General features: G+C 53.2%; 2 protein-coding genes across 2 annotated transcripts; one reads left to right on the plus strand and one right to left on the minus strand.

Annotated features, from left to right (window-relative positions):
• Positions 1 to 62: 62 nt before the first annotated feature.
• On the minus strand, positions 63 to 1,373 carry IUM83_07781 (uncharacterized protein; the record flags this gene model as incomplete). Its single annotated transcript, XM_067932104.1, has 2 exons — positions 63 to 203; positions 750 to 1,373. The coding sequence occupies 2 exons, from the start codon at positions 1,371 to 1,373 to the stop codon at positions 63 to 65; spliced, it is 765 nt and encodes a 254-aa protein (XP_067786394.1).
• Positions 1,374 to 5,023: 3,650 nt separating this feature from the next.
• IUM83_07782 (Adenylate kinase 2) lies at positions 5,024 to 23,654 on the plus strand (the record flags this gene model as incomplete). Its single annotated transcript, XM_067932105.1, has 4 exons — positions 5,024 to 5,609; positions 12,885 to 13,772; positions 21,540 to 22,294; positions 23,565 to 23,654. 4 exons carry the CDS (start codon positions 5,024 to 5,026, stop codon positions 23,652 to 23,654), a joined length of 2,319 nt encoding a protein of 772 aa, XP_067786395.1.
• Between the last annotated feature and the right edge of the window lie 1,812 nt (positions 23,655 to 25,466).

Raw genomic sequence — 25,466 nt, forward strand, 5'->3', positions numbered from 1 at the left:
CATACATTAACAAACGAGACCATTTAGCCGAGCAGTTTATGGACCCGACAATTTCCAACTTCTCACGACAGGTACATTCCAAGAGTAGCCGAGTCTTCTTGCGAGATCCCGGCATCGTTCAGCCGTTTTTTCTGTATCATTTGCTCCACCACCCACTCAGTCTTCATCTTCTGCGTAGTCATTTTAGCCTGCTGGAGCTGTTCCTGCGCCAACGCCAGTTGCACAGCATGTAACTCGCTATTCCGTTGTTCGCGCTTGGTTTCAAGGTCCAAGCGCCGGCTCTCAATCTCAAGACGCGCAGCCTGGATACTCAATTTGCGTCTCAAATACTCCGTCGACCCCTTCCCAGGTTGCTGTGTACTCGTCGAGCACGCAGGCCTCGCGACTTCAGACGGATTTTTCATATGCTCCCTCCCGTCATCCTCTTGTCTTACTCCCGCCACTCGTTGTCTCTTAGACTGAAAGCCTTGAGGAGTCTCAGGCCCCGATTCAACGGCTGAGGGAACAGGAGCCGGAGCCGGGACCGGAGTCGGAACCGAAACCTGAGCAGGCAAGGGAGCCGATACAGCCATAACTGCAGCCGACACCGGCGTCTGCGTCTGAGTCTGCACTTGAGCTTGAACTTGGATTTGCGGCATGGACGCTGCTGGAGGAGGCGCTGGCGGAGTCATCGGCGCGGGCTGCATCATCCCAACGCTGGCAAAGATCTGTTGTTGCTGCTGCTGTTGCTGCTGCTCCGCACTACTCACATAGACGTCCTGCTGCGGCTGATGCTGCTGGTGATCCACAAAAATTTCCTGGTGCGGTTGCTGCCCGGTATTGTCCCTGTAGACGTCCTGCGGCTGATGTGGCTGCCCCGTAGTATCCCTATAGACGTCCTGCGGCTGCTGCTGTCCTACATCACTTCTGTAGATGTCCTGAGGCTGCCCTGGGTTATTGTTCCCGTAGACGTCCTGTTGTTGTTGCTGCTGCTGCTGCTGCTGCTGCTGGTCCGCGCTGTTGACGTAGATGTTCTGCAGCTCGGAGGCGGCAGTGGGGACGAACAGCACGGGCTCCTCCAGCGGAGGCTCCAGCGCCTGCTGCTGATTCCGAGGCTGAGGCTGAGTCTGAGGCTGAGGCTGAGTCTGGGCTTGCGGCTGAGGCGGAGGCTGCGTCTGCTCCTGGTCGTTCGAGAGCAGCACCTTGACGAACGCGTCTTTGTTGCGGCGGCGCGGGTTCGTCTTGAGCTGGCGCTGCGTGATCTCGCGCTTGAGCTGCGACAGCGACCAGTCCTTGTAGTCGTCGGAGCGCGGCGGCGAGCAGCGCTCGTCGCCCTTGGCGGACCACAGCCGAGACACCTTGGGGGCGCTCCAGGTCGGCGGCGGAGCGTTCATCGGGCAGGTCCCACGCGGCGAAGACTGGGCTTTTTGATTGCGCCAAAGCCCATCGAAATGCATCCTTTTCAGTAGTAAGCAATTTGATGGGCGGAGGTTAAAATCGGATTTGATCTACTAAAATTTAGAATGACCTTCATGGCTAGCAGTGGAGATGACCTAAGGATGCTGTTGTGACGTTGACATCAAGGTGCAGTGCGAAACGAGATCGACTGATAACGGAGCTTTACTCCATTTACACGCGTAGAGCAGCACATGTCCCGGATATGATCGAGTATATCCGTCAGTGTTATTAATATGACATGCCGAAGGACGAACCTCCAAGTGGTGCAGCAACTCGTTGTATGTGAAAGCGCGAATATTCACGCCCTCTCTTGTCGGACTAAGCCCTGGACAATAATTTTGCTCGGGCCTTATTCCAGTAGGGGTTAAAAGGTCTGTTTGGTGGTCCGCACGGTGCGGAGTGCTATTTGACCCTCCGCTGTGTTAAAGGGGTTAAGGCGCCTACAGTTGGGGCAGCTAGAAGGGGAATATATAGATTGTTGCCCCAGGTTTTCAACATCCAACACGGCCTCTAACGTTGGCGCTACGTGTCTAGTAGGCGTGTGCCTGGACAATACCCTTGTGCTACCCATTTCATAGGGCGGTATAACAGCTATCCAACGGGCTAGCTTGTATTGGAAGAGCTTGCGTGACTACTTAGCATTAACTTAGTCTCCTCATGGCCTCCAAGACGGCGCCCGTTTCCAAAGCATTCAGGCGCGAACGTCATCCCTTCTCGTGTGGTCCAAACGGCGCTGTAAAGTTCAAGAAATCGGTGCAGAATCTGTGTATTTTAGGCAAATCCTACATGTAACACATTTCAGAGTGATTTGGGATTTGTACGGTTGCGAGGTCGCACATAATAGCCGCAGCAAACCCGCGCGGGGTGCCTGCGAAGTAGGGCCGCGCGGTATTTGTGGAGGAGGGCCCAGCGCCGAGCGTTCCAGCGAACAAACTCGTTGCCGCAACTCGGAGTTAGTTTTCTACTGCGGGGGTCTGGGGGTGCAACCCCTGGTACTCTTTTAGTTAAAGTGCTTAAGGAGCTTTAAGCGTCTGTCGTGACGTTGAGTTACGTAAATGCGCAGTGACGAGACTCGTTATCGCTCTCGGCTCGACACGACGTATCCTCCTTAGTGCGCACTCGCTGCAGCATTGTACAACCGAGTGGGAGAGATTCTTTCGTGCAGGTAGGTGCTTCCATTGTGACTGCGGAGCCAAGCTTTCTTGCGTGGCCGTCCTGTTGATTTAGCGTTTCCCCCGTAAAATAGGTATCTGTGAGATACCCTACTCAATCGCCCCGGTACCGAACACAAGAAGACACAATTCGCCTATCCGTTGGCGCTCGCTGGTCATCAATGATCACCTACTAGCATACTAGTACACCGGAACGTTACTCACTCAGTCACTCACGGTGCGTTCACACGACTCGCGCGGCGAGTTTACAGTCTGCAAGTCGAATTCATTTTCACCCAGAGCGCTCTACGCTTCGTAGTTCGCACGGATGACACTTCGGGTGCTGGCCACGATGCTTGGGGGTAGTAGCATTCGTCATAGCACAACTTGTTGCAGCGGACGGTGCTGTACAACTCAGCGAAACCTTCGGAGGCCCCCACGGCAGTGAATTCTCCGACCAAGACTCGATCGTGGGAGGAGAAACAGTAAGCTCCATCACGATTCGAGCTGGGGCTCGTATCGACGGCGTTTCGCTTGATATATCGGGCCCCACGCCGCAGACTTTCGTCCATGGTTACGGCGGGACTAGCAACACTAACAGCGTGATGCAACTTGGTGGAGGAGAGTACATCACGTCCATGGAGGCACACTGGGACAAAAACCGACACACCGACCAACACACCCGCGTCTTCTACCTCAAGTTTGCCACGAATCTCGGCAACTCGGTGTCTACGGGGACGCTGACTGACCACACGGGATCTGTGACCGCGCCTCCGGGCTATCAATTGGCAGGGTTCCACGGTAGAGGTGATAATGGTAGAATCGATCTTCTGGGCGCGATTTGGTCGGCTATTCCCGCCACATCCACACCTGCCCCCGCCACACCTGTTCCTGATACTGCCCCCCCAGAAACTCTACACCCGGCAATTCAAACTCAACTTGAGTTTGAGTCTCATTCGGCAAGTTCTTCCACCGACGGATCCGTAGCGGCAGCCCCAGACGTAATAATTGTATCGGAGTCACCTACACCATCACCAGCCGGCCCAGCCACTCAATTGAGCGAAGTATTCGGAGGGCCTCATGGCTCCGAGTTTTCAGACCAAGCCTTGGTTACTTCCGGACAGACTGTCAGCTCTATCGCCATTCGTGCCGGTGCTCGCATCGACGGAATCACACTGGAAGTTAGCGCGCCTACCGCACAAAAATTCGTCCATGGTTACGACGGAGTCAGCGACTCGAACAACGCGCTCTCGCTCGGCACAGGGGAGTACATCACATCGATGGAAGTACACTGGGACTAGAACCGACACACAAATCAACGCACGCGCATCTACTACCTCAAATTCGTCACGAGTACGGGTCGCTCTGTCTCCGGCGGATCGGCCACTGACTACAGCGCGACTGTGACTACGCCTGAAGGTTATCAGCTGGGGGGATTTTTCGGCCGAGGCGGCCAGGAGATTTACAGACTCGGGGTTGTGTGGAATAGTATTGCAGTTGCACAACCCTCTCCAAGTTCGAAAGACGGCGAAGACATGCAGCTGAGCGGTCTTTATGGCGGACCACGTGGAACGGCATTCTCAGACATCCAGTCAGTCAAATTCTCACAGTTAGCAAGCTCCATTACAATTTGCGCCGGTGCTCGAATCGATGGACTGACGTTGCAGATCCAATCACCGGGAGAATTGTTCTACCTCAATTTTATCACCAATGCTAAAAACTCAGTGTCGGGAGGGTCGAAGACAGAAGACAGCACAGTCGTGACTGCTCCTAGTGGGTTTCAACTTGCTGGTTTCTACGGTCGCGCTACTGGTGGAGGAAGCGGAAACATTGACCAGATCGGTGCGATCTGGACAAGGATGTCCGTTAAGGATCTATCGCTCACGGATGAGATGGAGAATTTTAGTTCTGGCGTCTCGTATGTTACTACAATTCGCAATCGGGTGGGGCCCACAATTGGCATAGCAGGCGATGCGGCTTGCTATCGCAAGTCAGTAGGTTTTGGCGGAAACAAGGTGTGTCCGTTGGGATACAGCAATGACGATGATGATTGTATGACACAATGCCCGCTGGCCTACCCTGTCGAGTGTTTCGCGGAGTGTCTCCCTCAAAACGACGATTGTGCGCTTGCAGTACTCCATAAAATCGGATCTGTCGTTGCTGTGGCACTGAACGTGGCCACCGGAGGTGTGTTCGGTAGTATGTACTCAGCCTTTAAGAGCGCCAAGCGGGCTATCACCTGCGCTGCAAGCATCGTCAAAGTAGTCCGCGGTCTCATCTACTACCTCCGCTATAGGCAAACCTCAACGCCTCAAGGAGATACAGCCGAATTGCTTACCGTTGCGTACCAAGCGGATGTTGTCTTATTCGATCTACCGGTGGCGGTGTGTGTTTGCATGGGCTTCCCCATTCCGAAGAAAGCCCAGTATGCCGATATGGTGCTCGTGGTTGTCGAGGGTATCGTCAAGCAAGCCATCACCAACGGCGATGAAATCGTATCGACCGGAGAAAACGTGCTCAAGTTGCTCACGGGTACTGGTGCACTTAACGGCACGTCAAAATCGACCGTGGACGATCTCCAAGATTTAATCAACAAGAACTCGAGCTGCGGCTACGAGCTCAAGCGCCTCACCGATCACGTCGTGCGCGCAGTGAACGTCGCTCGCAATTCGACACCTGACGCCTCTGCTAACGATGTTCGCGTGAGAGTGTACAAGTCTTCGATCGTGATGAACGACATCCCCGCCGTGACGAATATGTGCATGGGTGAAGTCTTAGGCAGCAAGACGTTGACAGCCGCATTCGAGACGCGCGATATGCTTCGGAAAACGTTCGGCGTGATCGTCGACCAGCTGATTGACACGGGCACGACAGACATGGGCAAGAATGTAGCGAAGGACGACTACATGTTGAAGGTGGCGAACATGGGTCTCGTCGTGCTGTCGACCATCGACCCGACGGGTATCGCGTACATGGCATCGCAGTTCGTGCAGCCGATCTGCGGCCCGACTGCATACCTAGGTGAGATCGACGACGGCCGATTGTCCGATGCACTCGGTCTCAAAACTGTCGACGAAGCGTTCATCGGCAGCTACGGCACGTGGACCAAGAAGGGAGACGGCGTTGTTCACCTCAGCTTTGAAAGCGCTGACGATAAGGACGTGACGGTCGTGATTCATTCGGGTGGAGACAAATATGCTGAAGTGGACGTAGCTGCCGGCGGGACAGTCACTTGGGAAGCTACAATTCCAGAGCTTCAGGACAAGACCTTGTATTTGGATTGCTGGCGTCCGGGTATCATGGGCATCCCTGGTTCTGGAGGCGGTTCGCTCCTGCTTTGGATTCCGCGGTCGTCGGACGGAGGGCACCTCAATATGCATGCGAGGATCAACGCGAGCTAAATGGCCACGAAAAGCTAAACATTTAGCTGAATGATCGTTAGTATATGTAACTAGACGTACTTCGAGCTCGGCGACTTTGCTACGCTCATTCCGTTTTTGATTTTGGGGACAAAAGGTTTCGTCCTTCAATCCAAGAAGGTCGAAATAAAAGACCATAGAGCGGTTGATCGAGCTGACGTCTTCATCGGTGATTCTACCAGCCGATGGAGGCTCGAGTACATGATTTGTGGTACCGGACATAGCGGGAATGACCCACCCACCGACTGCGAAACTCTCCACATGCAGTGTGGCGATATCAGCTCTCAGCACCCGACAGCGTACGAGTTTGTTGCAACCTCAACCGCTTCTATGAATTGCACCGGGACACTACTATGTCTCAGCCTCAAGTATTCGTCCCCATTCGATATAACCCATTCTTTCTTCGCCAACATGACACCTACTGCACCCGTGTCTGCTACACTTAATGTTCACTACCGAAGTACCATTCTGCCGCTAATTCCCGGGAAGATAGAGTCGACTGGACTATTCCAGTGTTAGCACAAACGAAGAGGAAAGCACGACTGCAATTGTGCGTATTGGTGGCAGCAATAGTGTTTTCGACGAAGTTAAGATGAATCAAGTGGACATTCGCGTTCCATTGGCGACACGCGTTTCCTGCATTTCAGCGACTACATGTGCGTCTATTCATCAACTGATATTTTGCTCAGCGCGCTCCCAGTGTGCTCTTGGCAGTTTTCCTAACACTGTTGGGGAAGACATCCCAACAATTCTGCGTCTGACAAATGGAACTCAGACGTTTGCAGTGACGCCGGCCGACCGCGGAACGGATATCGTGGAGCTCACCACCAACAAACAAGATATTCGCTCGAGCGTCATCGACCAACAAAGCTATTCCTACAGCGCCTCAGCATCCAATCTAGGGATGTTTCGTCGTTCTTTGGTATTGCAACAAGAGCAAAAGTTTCACTTGCCGTGGGACCCTATGCTGTGGACCCGAGTTTATTGCAACTGAATCTTGGGTACTCTGACGTGTTAATGTTGAAATCACTTTTATGTTCCGCATCTTCGGGTCGACTGCTAACGATCGAATCGTCCCCGGCGCAATTGTTGATCGAGTATCCATCATGATCGGATACCCAGCGCTAGACACGTTCACTTCAAGCTCGAGTCACGACTCAAACCAGCACTTGCAATCAGTAGGTCGTGGATTTTAGCTGGTGACTGAATTATTCTTGCAGCTACAATACTATTGCGAGCGATTTTGGTAAGTGTATTCATGAACAGCTACCATCAATGATTTACGAAGGCATACTGGCGGGCGCAAAAAGCAAAAGACCCGTCGGAGCTGAAACCAATCGATGTCTGAACGCGATTTCTCCTGGTTTCGATAAACTACTGTAGCCTCGCGTCTACATGTAGATGCGAGCTCGAACCTTGTGTGCTTTGCAGCAACCGCATTTGTATAAGACACGAAAGCTGTGGCGCTGGAGACTTCATCGTACGTTCAGCTGGTTCGAGTGCTATCTAGTACTGCCATTGATACCGTCAGCATATAAATTGAGTACACCTCTTTGTTCCTCGGAACGACACCAAGATTTTCAGATTTCTTTTGAATGTCTTTCTTGTTGCTCGTGGGAACGAAAAAGGAAATGCATCAACTGGTGCCATAACGAAGCATCGGTGCAACTAAGCCGAATAACACAAGTTCATGAAAAATGGCTTCAACAATAAAGCTGGTGCCTAATCCTCGTCAAGGGGTGCTGCAAAGAGCTATCAACAGCGACTAGTGTTGTAAATGACAGGTTTGTGGAGAGACAGGAAATCTTTTGTGTGGTAGGTACTTCGATGTCTCAGAACGCCACTTCATGGCTGGCGCTGTGAGCCGTTGATTTTTCTGTCGACCGCCGAATCCGCAGCCAGAAACAATTTGGAACTTGCACGACTAAGATCGATCTCACTATTCAATTTGGACTTGCACAGGACAACCGGGCTTTGCAGTGGCTAGAAGGCAGAGTGCCAAGATGGAGACGGAGCCCATCACTTCGGGTGCCATCTTGATACCAAATCAGAGGACAGTCTTCGTGACAGAGCGGGTGAAGAAATCGAGGGCTCGACAAAGACATCAAATCGCTAGGAACAAGCGTGTGGCTATGAAGGGGGTGATGGTCGTGAGCGTTCTCCTTCCGGCCGTGGTGTACGTGATGGCGGTCTTTTCCCTGGAGTCCGCCAAGGTGGACACTGTTGCGGCCAAATTGATGGAGCTCGATCCAGCGCACCAGACTCGACGCATTCGCAAAATCAATAATCCACCTCAAGCTTTGTCGTGCACTCAAACTCATTGTTGGGGCGTTCTACCGGGATCGTCGTCGAGCAACGATCCTTCAATACACACCGATGCGATGACGGTAGCCGCTCCTTAAGCTGCAGCCTCCAGCCTGGTGGTTGCCCACAGAATCTCAAATCGTGAGTACACTCTCGTCTGTGAGATAGATGCCAGGCTACATGTCTTCTAACGTTAGATGAGTCCTGTATTATAGTAGCTGCAGATTTTTGCTCTTATACCTCTGCGCCGTGGTCGTGGACTGGGGAAAACGAATTCCATCGTATAGTTGACGCCTTAAGATGGGATCGTACCAGCACAAGCTAACTACTACTATCCGAGTCGTTCGCTGTTCCAGCCAACGTCGGTATAATCTATTATAAAATCCACCACACAAAATCAGTTTTCTTCATTTCAAACGCGTACCGTAAACCACGGGTTCACCGCAACTCGTAAAAACTGTCAGGTTTTCGGCAAAAACGGTGCAGAGATCAGATATATGAGGGTGACACAACGCTTTATTTTATTATGCTTTGCAATGCGTTTGTCGTTTTCACCTAGTGATTTGCCCGAGTTATAATATCTGGCGCCGGATATAAAAACAGATGGCCATTAAATCCTCCAAGTTATAATCGCCAGCCTCAATATCGATATCGATTTACGCTATCTGTGGTCGAATTGCCGATCCAAAAACGCAATTCGGGCCGATTTATTTTAAATCGCGATGGCTGTGTACGGATTATAATGCCGCGCTTTATGTATATAACATATGCAATTGGACACTTACATCTGGACACTTGACGAGTGGTCGGCAGATCGCGCTGCTGATCTGTCGAAGCACCACAGCTTCCGAAAACCTTCACCTTGCACAAGTGCAGTTTGTACTCTCTCGACTACCGTTGGCGAGCTGTGTTTCTTATGCATGTGTATGGAATCTGTATGCAGTATGTTAGCGATATATTTTGGCTTAACATGCGAACACTGCAACGTTGGTACAAGTTGTTTTTGACCGATGGTGTGGTTGATGAAGGAGATCGAACTAACCGCTCGTCGCGTTGGCCGAGTGTCGTGGTTACCCGTGTTCGAAAGTACGTGAAAGCGCACCCTACATTTTTATTTAGAGGAGCTACAGCAGTTCATACGAAACGCTTTTCCTAAAGTGAAATGGTAGTGCAGTATCATGTGGTCTTACATGGCGGAGTGCAGCTCGCGCCAAAGAGAAGCGGAAAGCCGAGTGATGCAGGAGCCGCACGTGCACTCACAGACGAAGCTAATGAGCCGTTAAACACATCCAATAGAGCCGTACCGGAGTAGCAGTGGCCGGCGACGTTACCTCGGTGTCCTAAGAACCAACGATGCGCCCGTTATGTTAAGTAGGAAGAGGTGGTGCGACTTACCTACGCCTGGAGGTCGATTCACTACCGTCTCGCATTTTGATGTCTTCGAATTATTTTATCTCAGAGATCGATCTAAGCCCTAAATCCGAGCGACAAAATATCTGCAAACCACAATACAAATAGTTGTATTACATGTATATGGAAAAGGCTAAGCATTTCTTCAAATCCGTAAATTATGCAATGACTGATCACGTTTGGTTTTTACGCCGTAAAAATTCCTAATTTGCCAACAAATTATTTAGGACGGAACTTTTTACGAGTGTTGCAATGAACCCGTGGTTTACGGTACTTCGGATTCTCATCCCCCGATTTGACAGCAGCAGGGCGATGGTTTTGTGGCGTGGCTGGCAAAACTTCGCATGCAACTTGCGCACGTTCCGAGTGCCTGCACTGTGCAAGTAGCACAGCTGCGAAAGCTGGTGTGAGTGCATGTTCTTCAGCACAGAATTTGCCAAAGCGCCAGATTTATTAACGATGCCAACTAATAGTTGATGGTTGGCAACCATCAATGCCAGTGCCAACGAATGAGGTCGGAACAATGACCTTCCCGCGAGGCAAAGCGGCGAAAGATGTCAACGATGAGAGCGTCGAATCTGCCCGGCTCATTTCGTGCAGAGAAGTTTCGGGAAGCCCACATGCCCTCGCCCACATGCTTTGGCTGCTGTGACGTTGTACTGTTCGTACCGAAATTGAGGAAATCTTTTGCCGTTGCTCTACGAACTTCGACAACACTCTACGGCTAGGATCAAAGTGCTATCAAAGCTATGGATTATTCTGCTGCAAACCAAGGCATTCGCGCTCGACAATTCCCGATAAGCTTCCGGGTATGAAACGAAGTGACTTCGTACGTGACGACAGAGGCTCTATGATAGAGCAACACCCAACCAACAAGCAGACGAAGTGCAAGCGACAGCACAGCAATCTATCCCAAGATGTACATTACACAACCTCAAACCTGATCACGGTATATGAACTGTAGTTTAGGTACGTACATGTAACATGGCAAAAACCCTGATTGAGACAGGGGGCCCCAACGTCCTATCATTCTTGGTTTTCCGGTCTCGGGTGCACACGTATTGTAGTACTTTACGCTTGAATTAGTCTCGAACCTGCAGGCCGGGCTCACATTATACTTTCACCATGGTACTTCGAGTACTGGCCACGGCGCTGCAGATTATAGCATTCACAGTCCTCGTCACAGTCCAAGAGGTTGCTTCAGACGATGCTGTACAGTTGAGTGAGTCCTTCGGTGGACCGCACGGGAATGATTTCTCCGACCAAGCGTCCGTCGTGTCTGGGCAAACTATCACTTCTATCACCGTCAGGGCAGGTGATCGCGTTGACGGGGTTTCGTTGGGGATATCGGCACCCACAGCGCAGACATTCACACACGGAGGAACTGGTGGAACCGGCAACACTCTCACGCTTGCGAAGGGCGAGCACATCACATCAATGGAGGCTCATTGGGGCGAAAAGAGCGGCCACACTCGCATCTTCTATCTGAATTTCGGCACTAGCGCTGGTAACTCAATCTCGGGAGGTTCACAAACCGACTCGAAAGGATCAGTGACAGCACCCAAAGGCTATCAACTGGGAGGCTTCTTTGGTCGTGACGGCGACGAAATCGATACCCTAGGCGCTATCTGGTCTAGTATTCAAGCAGCAGACGACACCCCAGGCACCGTCGCGCCAGCCCAGGTACCAATTCCCGCAGGTGATGGCACAGCAGAACCGGCTTCAGCGGCAGCTCCACCTGCCAGCTCTGAATCTGTAGCCCCTGCTACTTCGGGTTCTAGACCTACTAGTTCATTAGGGTCTACTGCAGGCTCCGGATCCGTAACAACTCCAGCGACTCCAAGCTCACCAAAATCGCCAGCAGGTTCGGGATCGGCTCCTCCGGCGTCAACGAGTAAAGGTTCTTCGGATTCGTCCAGTGCCGGTGCACCAGCACCTACTGGTCCTGCTGTACGACTCAGCGAGACCTTCGGTGGCCCTCACGGCAACGAATTCTCGGATCAGTCCGCAGCTACGTCAGGACAAACCATCGCCTCGCTCACTGTTCGTGGTGCCAATCGTATCGATGGTCTCTCTCTCGAAGTCTCCGGGCCAAAGGCTCAAACGTTCACACACGGTGGTACCGGGGGTGATCCCTACACCCTCAAGCTCGGGAAAGGTGAGTATATCACGTCGATGGAAGCTCACTGGGGACAAAAGGGGGGTCACACTCGCATCTTCTATCTGAATTTCGGCACAAGTGCCGGTAACTCCGTCTCAGCAGGCACCCAAACGGATGAAAAGGGCTCTGTTACTGCACCGGACGGCTATCAGCTCGGTGGCTTTTTCGGTCGTGACGGTGATGAAGTTGATCTGCTGGGCGTCGTGTGGACAAGCATCGCTGTAGTGAAAGATAACCCAACCTCGGGCGCTGGAGCAGGAACGTCAGGCAGCAATCCGGCAGTGGCCGTGTCGGACGAAGATATTGTTCTAAGTCCTCTCTACGGAGGACCGCACGGAAATGCTTTCTCGGATATCGATTCGATCAAGTTCTCGCAAACTGTTAGCTCGATCACGGTCCGCTCAGATAAACGTGTGGACGCCATCACTCTACAAATTCAGGCTCCCGCTGAGGTGACGATGTCCCATGGTGGCAATGGTGGAGAGGAAAAGACTCTTACGCTTGCTCCCGGAGAATTTATCACATCGATGGAGGCCCACTGGGGCAAAAAGGATGACCACACTCGAGTATTTTATCTCAACTTTGAGACCAATAAGGGGAACTCGATCTCTGGAGGAACCAAGACAGACGACAATGCCGTCGCAAAAGCCCCCGATGGTTTTCAGCTGGCTGGTTTCTATGGCCGGGCCGAAGGTGAGGTTGACCAGCTAGGAGCTATCTGGACGAGAATCTCCGCAAAGGACCTATCACTCACGGACGAAGAAGAGAGCTCCGGGTCCGGAATCATGTACGGGACTACCATTCGCAACTGGGTGGGGCCAACCATCGGAGAGTCAAGCGATACCGCCTGCTATCGCAAATCGGTGGATTTCGACAGCAACAACATTTGTCCGCTGGGCTACGGCAAGGAGGACACCAACTGCCAGGCTCAGTGTCCACTGTCATACCCGGTGCAATGTTCGTTGGAGTGCATTCCACAGAATGACGACTGCGTCCTTGAAGCGCTGTCGAAAATCGGATCTGTCGTCGCCGTGGCACTCAACCTGGCCACTGCAGGCGTGTTCGGGGATATATACGCGGCTTACAAGACTGCCAAGTGGGCCGTAACCTGCGCCGCGAATGTTGTCACGGCGGTCCGCGGTCTCATCTACTACCTCCGCTACAGACAAACGACGGCGCCCCAAGGAGATACAGCCGAGCTGCTCGCGGCAGCTTACCAAACCGATGTTGTGGTATACGACCTACCTTTAGCAGTGTGCACATGCCTTGGTCTTCCCGTTCCCAAAAACGCTCAGTTTGCCGATATGGTGCTCGTGGTTGTCGAGGGTATCGTCAAGCAAGCCATCACCAACGGCGACGAAATCGTATCGACCGGAGAAAACGTGCTCAAGTTGCTCACGGGTACTGGTGCACTTAACGGCACGTCAAAATCGACCGTGGACGATCTCCAAGATTTAATCAACAAGAATTCGAGCTGCGGCTACGAGCTCAAGCGCCTCACCGATCACGTCGTGCGCGCAGTGAACGTCGCTCGCAATTCGACACCTGACGCCTCTGCTAACGATGTTCGCGTGAGAGTGTACAAGTCTTCGATCGTGATGAACGACATCCCCGCCGTGACGAATATGTGCATGGGTGAAGTTTTAGGCAGCAAGACGTTGACAGCCGCATTCGAGACGCGCGATATGCTTCGGAAAACGTTCGGCGTGATCGTCGACCAGCTGATTGACACGGGCACGACAGACATGGGCAAAAATGTAGCGAAGGACGACTACATGTTGAAGGTGGCGAACATGGGTCTCGTCGTGCTGTCGACCATCGACCCGACGGGTATCGCGTACATGGCATCGCAGTTCGTGCAGCCGATCTGCGGCCCGACTGCATACCTAGGTGAGATCGACGACGGCCGATTGTCCGATGCACTCGGTCTCAAAACTGTCGACGAAGCGTTCATCGGCAGCTACGGCACGTGGACCAAGAAGGGAGACGGCATTGTTCATCTCATCCTGGAGAGCGTGGACATTGACGACGTGAAGGTAGTCATCCACTCTGGTGGTAGCAAATACGCCGAGATCAAGGTGAGCGCTGGAGCGACCGTGACGTGGGATGCCACGATCCCAGAGTTGCAGGACAAGACGTTGTACTTGGATCGGTGGCGTCCTGGAATTCTCGGTCTGCCTGGTTCTGGAGGCGGGTCGCTGTTGCTCTGGGTCCCGCGGTCGTCGGAGGGAGGCCACCTCGAGATGCACGTGCGCATCAACCCAAGCTAAACGACTCAGCGATATGTATGTTTTCGTAGTGATGTGTATAAGTGGCGATGAGTTTTTGCTAGAATAATAATACTGTAGTGCGATGGTCATGCATTGAGTTTTCCAGAAGCAACGCTCATGGGCGTGGCGTCACAAAGGAGATCATGTATTATAATATCATACATATTATGGATGTGGATAACGGAAACCACCCTTCTGACCAGATGAGCTTGATGTGTACCTGGCGGCGTTGAGGACCGCAAATCCAGTGTCACTTTGCACAGTAAAGTTGCTATGCCGCACTAGCTACATCTCAGCAAACCACGCAGACTTCCAGTCATCTGCAACATGTCTAACCACGCTTCATCGTGTACCTCGCAGCCGATTTTACGGATCGGTGGGGTACCCTGGTATGTTGCAAACGAAAATCTTTTCATGTGACCCGTGCACATCTTGTCAAACGTCGATCTCGGTAATCGCGCCCGCATTTCTGGAGCATCCCCGATCTCATGATCACTATATTCATACATGTACGGAGGCAGTCGGTCAGTGTTCGCGCGGATTTGAGAAACACTGGGAACTCTCAACAGCGATGATCGCCTACTGGGGCACATGTAGTGACTTTCCAAATCACACCTGCCGCGAGGACTGCAAGTTGAAGAGGTACAATTACAGTGTCGTGGGTTTGAATCTCGAGGCTCCTGCCATGCAGATGCACCAGTCAATGCATGACCAGCTGCTCCCCGCGCAACTCCAGAGCAATCACCTCCAGCTTCATAAATCGGCCCTCAGATACACCCTACACTCGTCGCCGCTATGCTGTCCGAATACACTGCATAGTTCATCTCATGACACCTTTTGGTTGCGTCAGAACCAAGCGGGTTCTAGTTTATTGTCTAAGAACTGCATAAGTACTTCGAAATATGCAACAAACCAGAGGCCTACGAGTTGGTGCATTGTCCACTGCGACTATCCGGAAGGCACTAACGCGCCAGTGGCACCATGTCATCTCGGTCAGCAGTGCCAATCCCTAGTCCCCTATCCTGTCGAGGAGTGCCTTTCCACCGTGGTTGCAAGAGGTATCGCTGTCTAAACGAGGCAACCATAACATCCGCTGCCAGGTCTCCGCATGGACTTGCAAGAGGTTGGTCATTCTCGATTTTGCAGCCTCAGACACAGAGGGGCTGCAGTGGCAGAAGCCGGCGTCTGAAGAGCAGACGTTGCCATGGCGACTGTGGCTCTATTACGAGCAGTTGTCTTCGTGCTTCTCGTTGCCGCTGGCCAGGTTGTGTCGGACAATGCCGTTCAGCTGAGTGACACCTTCGGAGGACCTCATGGAAGTGAATTCTCGGATGAGGCCTCGGTAGTCGCAGCAGAGACCGTCAGCTTCATCACCATTCGCGCGGGTGATCGGGTCGACGGCATTTCGCTCGGGGTGTCGTCGCCTACGGCTCAAACATTCACTCACGGCGGAACGGGAGGCACTGACAACACGCTCACACTCGGGACGGGCGAATACATCACGTCGATGGTGGCTCATTGGGGTAAGAAGGATGGTCACGCCCGCATCTTCTACCTCAGCTTCGGCACGAGTGCAGGCAACTCGGTCTCAGGTGGAACGCAGACAGACTCGGCGGGATCTGTGACTGCTCCCGATGGATACCAGCTAGCCGGGTTCTTTGGTCGTGACGGCGATGAAATCGATCTACTCGGCGCAATCTGGGCAAGTATCGATACCACGGTGGAGAGCACCGGAACAGTGGGCCCTGTCAACGATTCGTCTGCGTCAGCATCGGCTTCACAAGCAGCAACAGACACCTCGTCGGTGTCGGTCGAGCAGAACTCTGCTACCCAAACGGATGTGTCATCGTCGGTAGATCAAAGCTCCGTGACCCAAACGGATCTGTCACCGTCGACTTCGACAGGTTCGTCAGCAGAATCAACGACGGCAACAAGCTCAAGTGCGGACGATGGGACCCTCATAGTATCCGAATCTCCGAGCACCACTGCGCCAACTTCATCGGGGTCTCCCACTCGGCTAAGCCAGAGTTTTGGGGGTCCTCACGGCACTGAGTTCTCGGACTTGTCTTTGGCTACGTCGGGACAAACGATCACCTCCCTCACTGTTCGTGCAGGCGACCGCGTTGACGGTCTCTCCCTTCAAATTTCAGCCCCGACAGCGCAGACTTTCACACACGGGGGAACTGGCGGGACAGACAATATTCTTGTGCTTGGTTCGGGAGAGTATATCACGTCAATGGAAGCTCATTGGGGCCAAAAAGACGGACACACCCGAATCTTCTACCTGAGCTTTGGTACTAGCGCTGGGAACACCGTGTCGGGAGGAACACAAACTGATCAAAGTGGCTCTGTGAGCGCACCCGACGGGTACCAGTTGGGCGGATTCTTTGGCCGTGACGGAGACGAGATTGATCTGCTTGGCGCGGTTTGGACGAGTATTGAGGCTACCACGACAAGCTCAGGAAGCTCGACAACTACAACTGTGTCGGACAGTGATATTGCCCTCAGTGATCTGTATGGAGGCCCCCACGGCGTCGCGTTCTCAGACATCAACTCGATCAAGTTCCAGCAATCTGTGAGCTCTATTACCATTCGCTCCGGTGAACGCGTAGATGCTGTGACGCTGCAGGTTGCAGCGCCAGAGGAGGTTACCATGAACCACGGAGGTTCAGGAGGAACCGATGCCACGCTTACGCTTGGCGCGGGTGAGTACATCACGTCGATGGAGGCTCATTGGGGGAAGAAAGATGACCACACGCGTGTATTCTATCTGAAAATCGTAACGAGCGCTGGTCACTCCATTTCCGGAGGAACACAGACCGATGACAAGGCTACTGCTACTGCTCCTGATGGATTTCAACTTGCCGGTTTCTACGGCCGCGCAGAAGATGAAGTGGATCAGCTAGGAGCCATCTGGACAAGGATCTCGGCCACGGATCTGTCGCTGACCGATGTGGAGGAGAGCTCTAGTCTAATGTACGGGACCACCATCCGAAACTGGGTGGGGCCTACCATCGGCGAATCCAGCGATACGGCTTGCTACCGGAAATCGGTAGACTACAACAGCACCAACATTTGCCCGTTGGGCTACGGCAAGGACGGCAGCGACTGTATTGCTCAGTGCCCGTTGTCGTATCCAGTATCGTGCTCATTAGAATGCATCCCTCAAAACGACGACTGCACTCTCGAGGTCCTCTCGAAGATCGGCTCAGTTGTTACTGTAGCTCTGAATGCTGCCACTGCTGGTGTCTTTGGAGACATTCTCACAGCCTACAAGGCGGCGAAGTGGGCGATCACTTGTGCGGCGAATATTATCACGGTGATTCGCGGTCTCATCTACTATCTCCGGTACCGGCAAACGTCGGCACCTGAAGGAGACACTGCAGAGCTGCTCGTGGTAGCCTACCAGCTCGACGTCGTGGTGTACGACCTGCCGGTGGCTGTGTGCACCTGCCTGGGTCTACCCGTTCCTGCTAACGCTAAGTTTGCCGACACAGTGTTGAAGATTGTGGAAGGCATCGTGAAGCAAGCCATCACCAACGGCGACGAGATTGTATCGACCGCTGAAAACGTGTTGAACCTGCTCACGGGCTCCGGCGCACTAAACACAACCGACTCAACCGTCGACGAGCTTCAAGACCTCATGGATACCAACTCCAGCTGCGGGTATGAGCTGAAGCGCCTGACGGACCACGTCGTTCGTTCGGTTAACGAAATTCGCAACGCCACGCCGGGTGTGAACGTTGATGACATTCGCGTGAGCGTGTATCAATCCCCAATTGTGCTGAACGACATCCCCGCCGTGACCAACTACTGCATGGGAGAACTTCTAGGCAACAAGACGCTCACGGCGGCTTACGAGACCCGCGATATGCTTCGAAAGACGTTTGGGGTAATTATCGACGAGCTCATTGAGACCGGCACGACGGACATGGGCAAATCTGTAGCGGAAGACGAGTACATGCTCAAGGTGTCCAACATGGGTCTCGTGGCGCTGTCGATGATCGATCCTACCGGTATCGCGTACATGGCTTCTCAGTTCGTGCAGCCAATCTGCGGACCCACCGCTTATCTCGGCGAGATCGACGACGGCACGCTTTACGATGCTCTCGGTCTGACGACGGTGGACGAGGCTTTTGAAGGAAGTTATGGCACATGGACCAAGAAGGGAGACGGTGTCGTCCACCTCAGTTTGGAGAGCGTGGACACCGAGGACGTGACGGTTGTCATTCATTCGGGAGGTGACAAGTACGCCGAAGTGAAAGTCGGCGCCGGGGAGACTGTGACGTGGGACGCTACGATTCCGGAGCTGCAGGACAAGACCATGTACTTGGATCGCTGGCGTCCGGGACTTCTGGGTTTGCCTGGTTCTGGAGGAGGCTCGCTAGTGCTCTGGATCCCGCGGTCGTCGCAGGGCGGTCATCTCGACATGCATGTGCGTATCAATGTTAGTTAATGAATTGCAGGGCGAGATCCTAGTTTAATGGACTATTATATCATAATACTGTAGTGAGTTAGTTTCGTCGTCAGCTCGTTGAATATGGAGCTGTCATTGCTCGGCGAGCGAGGCAGCGAGGTGCAACCCGCTGGTGCCAGTACAACACGCCGTATAATTTCTGGCGATTTCCATGTAACTTGGCATAATTCCCGCTGAAGACCGAAACCAAAGTCTGCTTCAACTCGAAGCCTTGATAGAGGTCTCGGGTACTCTACGACGTGCGATACATCAGTCATCAGTCTCACATGATCACACAAGTTTCAGCGAAGGTTACTTACACCAGCTGCGACCAGTGAACGGGGCTTACCACCGTCATTCGCCTGCGAATCTGAAGTGAGACGACTTCAGGATTTGAGTTAGATCCCCCGAGCAATTTTATTCAGTCGGTATCGCTGTTGTTTTGATCTGTATAGAATTTCCGCTATGGAGTCGTGGTTGGCCAGAATGCCTATGAAGCGGAGTCGCCATTGGCGAACTTGCGGATATATCATCCTGGAATTTATCCTGCTGTCAATCGCAGGATGAAGTGGTGCAAGTGGGCCAGGACTAAATTGGATAGCCCGCTTTCACTGCGCGATTAGAGGAGTGACGTTGTACTGTACACATCACCAATGGAAATGGTGAATTACCATTTCCACTTTCGCTGCCGCCGCTTCAAGCGTCTCGAAAGCAGCAGCTTTCGGTGGGAATGGGGCGGATGTTTTTTCAAACATTGGCGTGTTTGCTTCAAGTGGTTGCACCTGGTGTTCACTCGGACGACCTGGTGCAGCTCAGTGAGAGTTTCGGTGGCCCTCACGGCAATGAATTTTCCGACCAAGCCTCGGTGGCGGCCGGTCAGACCATCGGCTCCATTACGATTCGGGCGGGTGAACGCATCGACGGTCTTAGTTTGGAAGTTAAAGTGCCAACCGTAGTGACTTTCACTCATGGCGGAAGTGGCGGAGACCCCAACACACTCACGCTCGGAGCGGATGAGCACATTACCTCGATGGAGGCCCATTGGGGCAAGAAGAACGATCACACGCGCATTTTCTACCTGAACTTAGGCAAGTGCAGGCAACTCGATCTCTAGAGGATCTATGATAGACGACAAGAACTCGGTGACGGCACCCGAGGGCTTCCAACTCGGAGGATTCTTTGGTCGAGACGGTGACAAGATTGACCTGCTGGGCGCAATCTGGACGCGAATTGCGGCAGACACACCTCCACCAGCCACAGACCCACCTGCCCCCGCAACAGAAGCCCCAGCTCCTGCTCCTGCTCCATCTCCAGTTCCATCGGAAGAGGCTCCAGCTGGCACAGAGCCCCCCCTCCTGCTCCAGCGGCTACAGAAGCACCAGCACCAGCTACGGATACTCCAACTCCAGTATCGGCAGCGCCTGCCATTTCGGTGGAGGATTCTATGCAACTTAGTGAAAGCTTTGGAGGCCCACGCGGCACCGAGTTTTCAGATGAATCTGCAGCTACCTCGGGCCAAACCGTTGCTTCCATTACAATTCGAGCAGGAGAGCGTGTCGATGGTGTCGCGCTCGAAGTAACCGCGCCGAAAGCAACCACATTCAGTCACGGTGGAACCGGTGGAACGGAGAACAAGCTGACGCTCGCCTGCTGGCGAGTATGTTACGTCGATGGAGGCCCATTGGGGCAAGAAAAATGACCACACTCGTATTTTCTACTTGAGCTTTGGAACCAGCGCGGGCAACACGGTCTCGGGAGGAACGATGACGGATGATAAGAGTTCTGTCACTGCTCCTGAGGGCTTCCAGCTTGGTGGATTCTTCGGCCGTGACGGAGACGAGATCGACACGCTCGGTGCAGTTTGGACAAGCATTGAGCTGGTTTCAGCCGCACTAACTCCAGCGCCGACACTAGTGCCCGAGGAAGCTCCGAAGCCAGCAAATGCAGGGTCAATGGCATCTGGAGGTACAACCACGAAAATGAAGCGAGCTGTTCAGCTAAGTGAGTCGTTTGGTGGACCCCACGGCAACCAGTTCTCTGATCAACCCTCAGCTACTTCGGGACAAACGATCACATCGCTTACCGTCCGTGGCGCAAAGCGTGTCGATGGTCTCACTCTCGAAGTTTCCGGACCAAAGACTCAAACGTTCACACACGGTGGCACTGGAGGAGATCCGTACACCCTCAAACTTGGCGAAAGCGAGTACATCACGTCCATGGAGGCTCACTGGGGACAAAAGGATGGCCCCACGCGCATCTTCTATCTCAATTTCGGCACCAGCGCCGGCAACTCCGTCTCAGCAGGGTCTCAAACTGATGAAAGCAGCGCAATTACTGCGCCAGAGGGTTATCAACTTGGAGGATTCTTCGGGCGTGACGGCTACGAGATTGATCTACTTGGCGTAGTTTGGACGAGCATTGAGGTTGTCGAAGAACCAGCAGCTGCTGTTGCATCTGCAGATGAAGACATTGTTCTAAGCGAGATTTTCGGTGGCCCTCACGGAATCGCGTTCTCGGACATCAACTCGATCAAGTTTGGGCAGACAGTCAGCTCTCTTACTGTCCGGTCCGCTAAGCGAGTTGACGCGGTGACTCTGCAGGTTTCTGCTCCCGCTGAGGTGACGATGAACCACGGTGGCAAAGGCGGCTCGGACCAGACTCTCACGCTTGGTCCTGGCGAGTATATTACGTCAATGGAAGCGCATTGGGGCAAGAAGAATGACCACACGCGTGTCTTCTACGTCAGCTTCACGACTAGCGCTGGAAACACAATCTCGGGTGGAACACCTACCGATGACAAGGGTACCGCCACTGCCCCTGAAGGTTTCCAGCTTAGCGGATTCCACGGTCGCGCAGAAGATGAAGTTGATCAACTTGGTGTTATCTGGACGAGAATTTCGGCTACGAATATTGAGCTTACGAACCTCGCAGGCACAGGTAATGGCACGTACGGCACGACAATTCGTAACTGGGTGGGCCCAACGATCGGCGCTGCCAGTGACACGGCATGCTACCGGAAGACGGTCCCGTTCGACAGCAACAACATTTGTCCGCTGGGCTACGGCAAAGACGACGATGACTGCATCACGCAATGCCCCATGGCTTACCCCGTGTCTTGTGCTTTAGAGTGTATTCCCCAAAATGACGACTGTGCGCTTGCGGTTCTCTCCAAGATTGGTTCTGTCGTCGCGGTGGCGTTAAATGCAGCGACTGGAGGCGCGTTCGGAGAGATTTTGGCGGCGTACAAGACCGCAAAGTGGGCTATCACCTGCGCCGCGAACATCGTCTCAGTGGTCCGATCCTTGATCTTCTATATGCGCTACCAGCAAACAGCAGCGCCTCAAGGAGATACCGAGCAGCTTCTCACAGTGGCTTACCAAGCAAATGTGGTGCTTATCGATCTCCCAGTGGCTGTGTGCGTGTGTCTCGGACTTCCGGTTCCTGGGGGAGCCGTTTTCGCTGACACTGCGCTCACCATCGTCGAGGGTATCGTGAAGCAGGCTATTACGAACGGTGACAAGATTCTCTCGACAGGGGCGAACGCGCTGGATTTACTCACGGGCAGCGGTGCGCTCAACTCGTCATCTACAACCGTTGACGAGCTCCAGGAGCTGATCGACAAGAACTCTACTTGTGGGTGGGCGCTCAAGAGTCTCACTGACCGCGTGGTTTTCGCGATCAACGATGTTCGTAACAAAACACACAATGCTGCACCCGACGATGTTCGAGTGATTGTATACAAGTCTGCCACGGTTCTCAACGACATCCCCAGTCACCAACAACTGTATGGGGGAACTTCTCGCCACCAAAACTAGGACGGCAGCTTTCCACACGCGAGATATGCTTCGAAAGACGTTCGGCGTGATCGTCGACCAGCTTATTGACACGGGCACGACGGACACGGGCAAGGATGTGGCCGATGACGAGTACATACTGAAGGTGGCGAACATGGGTCTCGTCGTGCTGTCGACCATCGACCCAACGGGTATCGCGTACATGGGCTCGCAGTTTGTCCAGCCGATATGTGGGACCGACTGCGTACCTCGGCGAAATTGATGATGGTATGCTGCTCGACGAGCTCGGCCTTACAACTGTGGATGAAGAGTTTGAGGGAAGTTATGGTTCGTGGACCAAGTCGAGCGACGGGGTTGTGCACATTGTTTTCGAGAGCGTTGACACCAAGGATGTGACGGTGGTGATCCACACGGGAGGTGACAAGTACGCTGATATTGATGTTGGGGCGGGCGACGTCGTGACGTGGGATGCTACGATCCCGGAGTTGCAAGACAAGAACATGTACCTGGATCGGTGGCGCCCCGGAATTTTGGGCTTGCCTGGTTCGGGTGGCGGCTCGCTGCTGCTTTGGATTCCGCGATCGTCGGAGGGCGGCCACATCACGATGCATGTGCGGATCAATGTCACTTAGAGATCGTGCGGCTTATTGTCGCTGACTTTTATGGATTAGCGTTTTGTTTAGTTAGTTAGTGTCGAATATGTGTGCTAGGTTAGTGATCTCGTTAGAATGCTGGATATTATCATCTACATCCGCCTGAATCTGCAGGTTGTGTTTTGATGTGCATTTCCCTGTCAACACTTCAACAACGCGCGAACACGAATTTCGGTAATCGATCAGGGGCGCCTATCTCAATCTTTTCTATCCCGATCCCATGATCACTTGCTGAAGATACATTTCCAAGTGAAATCCCATCCAAAGCCTTATCCTGACTGTTGCATGGTAAGGTTCTCCACGGCCACGACTGCCGCGATAGTGTTTCCAGCTAGGGTCGTGGTCTCTTTCAGTATCACCTGCGGCGTCATCACGCTGAGACCGAACACATTTCGTTTCTTCGAAAACGTCCTCATTGTCGAAATTGACCTCAGGTCGGATGGTGGCTCGAATAGCATTCCGGACACTGTTGGTGTTGGTTGTCGTGTTCATTCTTGGGGCATCTTCAGATGACTCGGTCCAGCTCAGTCAAACTTACGGAGGTCCGCACGGAACGGCGTTTTCGGACCAAGCCTCAGTCGCCGCTGGACAAACTGTGAGTTCGCTAACACTCCGTGCTGGTGACCGAGTCGATGGTTTGACCCTGGTTATATCGAAACCAACGCCGTTGACGTTCACGCACGGTGGGAGCGGTGGAAGTGACCAAACGCTTGTGCTCGGCGCGAAAGAGTACATTACGTCGATGGAAGTACACTGGGGCAAGAAAAGTGGCCACACGCGCGTCTTCTACCTGAAATTCCTGACCAGTGCGGGCAATTCGCTTGCCGGAGGAAGTACTACCGATTCCAGCGCGACAGTGACTGCGCCTGCGGGTTTCCAGCTCGGCGGGTTTGTTGGTCAAGACGGTGATGAAGTGGATCTACTTGGTGCTATCTGGGCTCGAATCGACGCTGCAGGACCCGGAACGGTAGCTCCCGCTGGCGGAGCGGGTTCCGGCTCAGGATCTGTCTCGGTAAATGTGGGCCAGTCAGAAGTTGGTCAGACACAGGAAGCTCCGGATGCGTCCGTGTCCGGTAGCGGCGAGCAGCACGTGAAGCCTAGCAAGATTGCAGGAATTGAGCTGAGCGATGTGTTCGGAGGACCCCACGGTAGTGAATTCACGGATGAACCTTCAGCATCGTCAGGACAGACAGTGAGTTCGATCACTGTCCGTGGTGCCGATCGAGTTGACGGTGTCAGCTTGACAATCTCAGCACCTACACCTCTGAGCTTCAAACATGGAGGCAACGGTGGATCCGATAAGACGCTCGCACTTGCCGATGGGGAGTATGTTACCTCGATGGAGGCCCACTGGGGCCAACACAACGCCCACACACGTGTGTTCTATCTCAAGTTCACCACAAACAAGGGAAACTCCGTCGAAAATGGAAAACCTACTGATGAGCGAGGCGTGGTGACTGCACCGGACGGATACCAATTGAGTGGGTTCTTCGGTCGTGATGGCGACGAGATCGACCGACTTGGTGCGATCTGGACGAGTATCAAGGTTATTGAAGCGACAGCAACGGAAGCCCCGGAAGTTGTAGATGAAGACATCCAGCTCGGTACTTTGTACGGTGGCCCACATGGCACTGCATTTTCGGATGTCAACACGCTTGTGCTGGAGCAAACTATGGCTGGAGTCACGATTCGTTCGGACAAACGCGTCGATGCCGTATCGCTTCATGTATCAAACCCCGCAGAAGTTTACATGGTGCATGGTGGAGCGGGTGGTGTCGACAAAACGCTTCTTCTTGCAGAGGGGGAGTATATCAACTCCATCGAGGCTCACTGGGACAAGAAACACGACCATACCCGCGTATTCTACCTCAATTTGGGGACAAACTTGGGCAACTCGATCTCGGGAGGAACCCAGACGGATAACAAGGGATCAGCTTCTGCGCCCGCTGGCTACCAGCTAAGCGGGTTCTATGGTCGCGCTGGCGATGAAGTTGATCAGATCGGTGCCATTTGGACTCGAATCGGAGCAAAAGGAGTATCGCTGACGGACGACATGGGAACGGATATCGGATCTGGATCTGGTTCGGGCTTCGTTACCTACAGCACTTCAATCCGCAACTGGGTTGGTCCCACGATCGGTACTCCCACCGACAAGGCGTGCTATCGCAAGACCGAAGACTTCGACAGCCACAACATTTGCCCCCTAGGGTACGGTAAAAATGGCGACGACTGCATCACGTACTGTCCGATGTCTTATCCTGTTACGTGCGGCGATGAATGCCTTCCTCAAAATGGGGACTGTCTAATCGACACGCTCAAGAAAATATTTTCCGTGATCGCCGTGGCGCTCAATGTTGCGACTGACGGCGTGTTTGGTGAGATCCTGACCACGTTTAAAGAGGTCGCGCTTG

The sequence above is a fragment of the Phytophthora cinnamomi genome, assembly GCF_018691715.1.
Source record: "Phytophthora cinnamomi strain GKB4 chromosome Unknown Contig68, whole genome shotgun sequence".
Lineage (NCBI taxonomy): Eukaryota > Oomycota > Peronosporomycetes > Peronosporales > Peronosporaceae > Phytophthora > Phytophthora cinnamomi.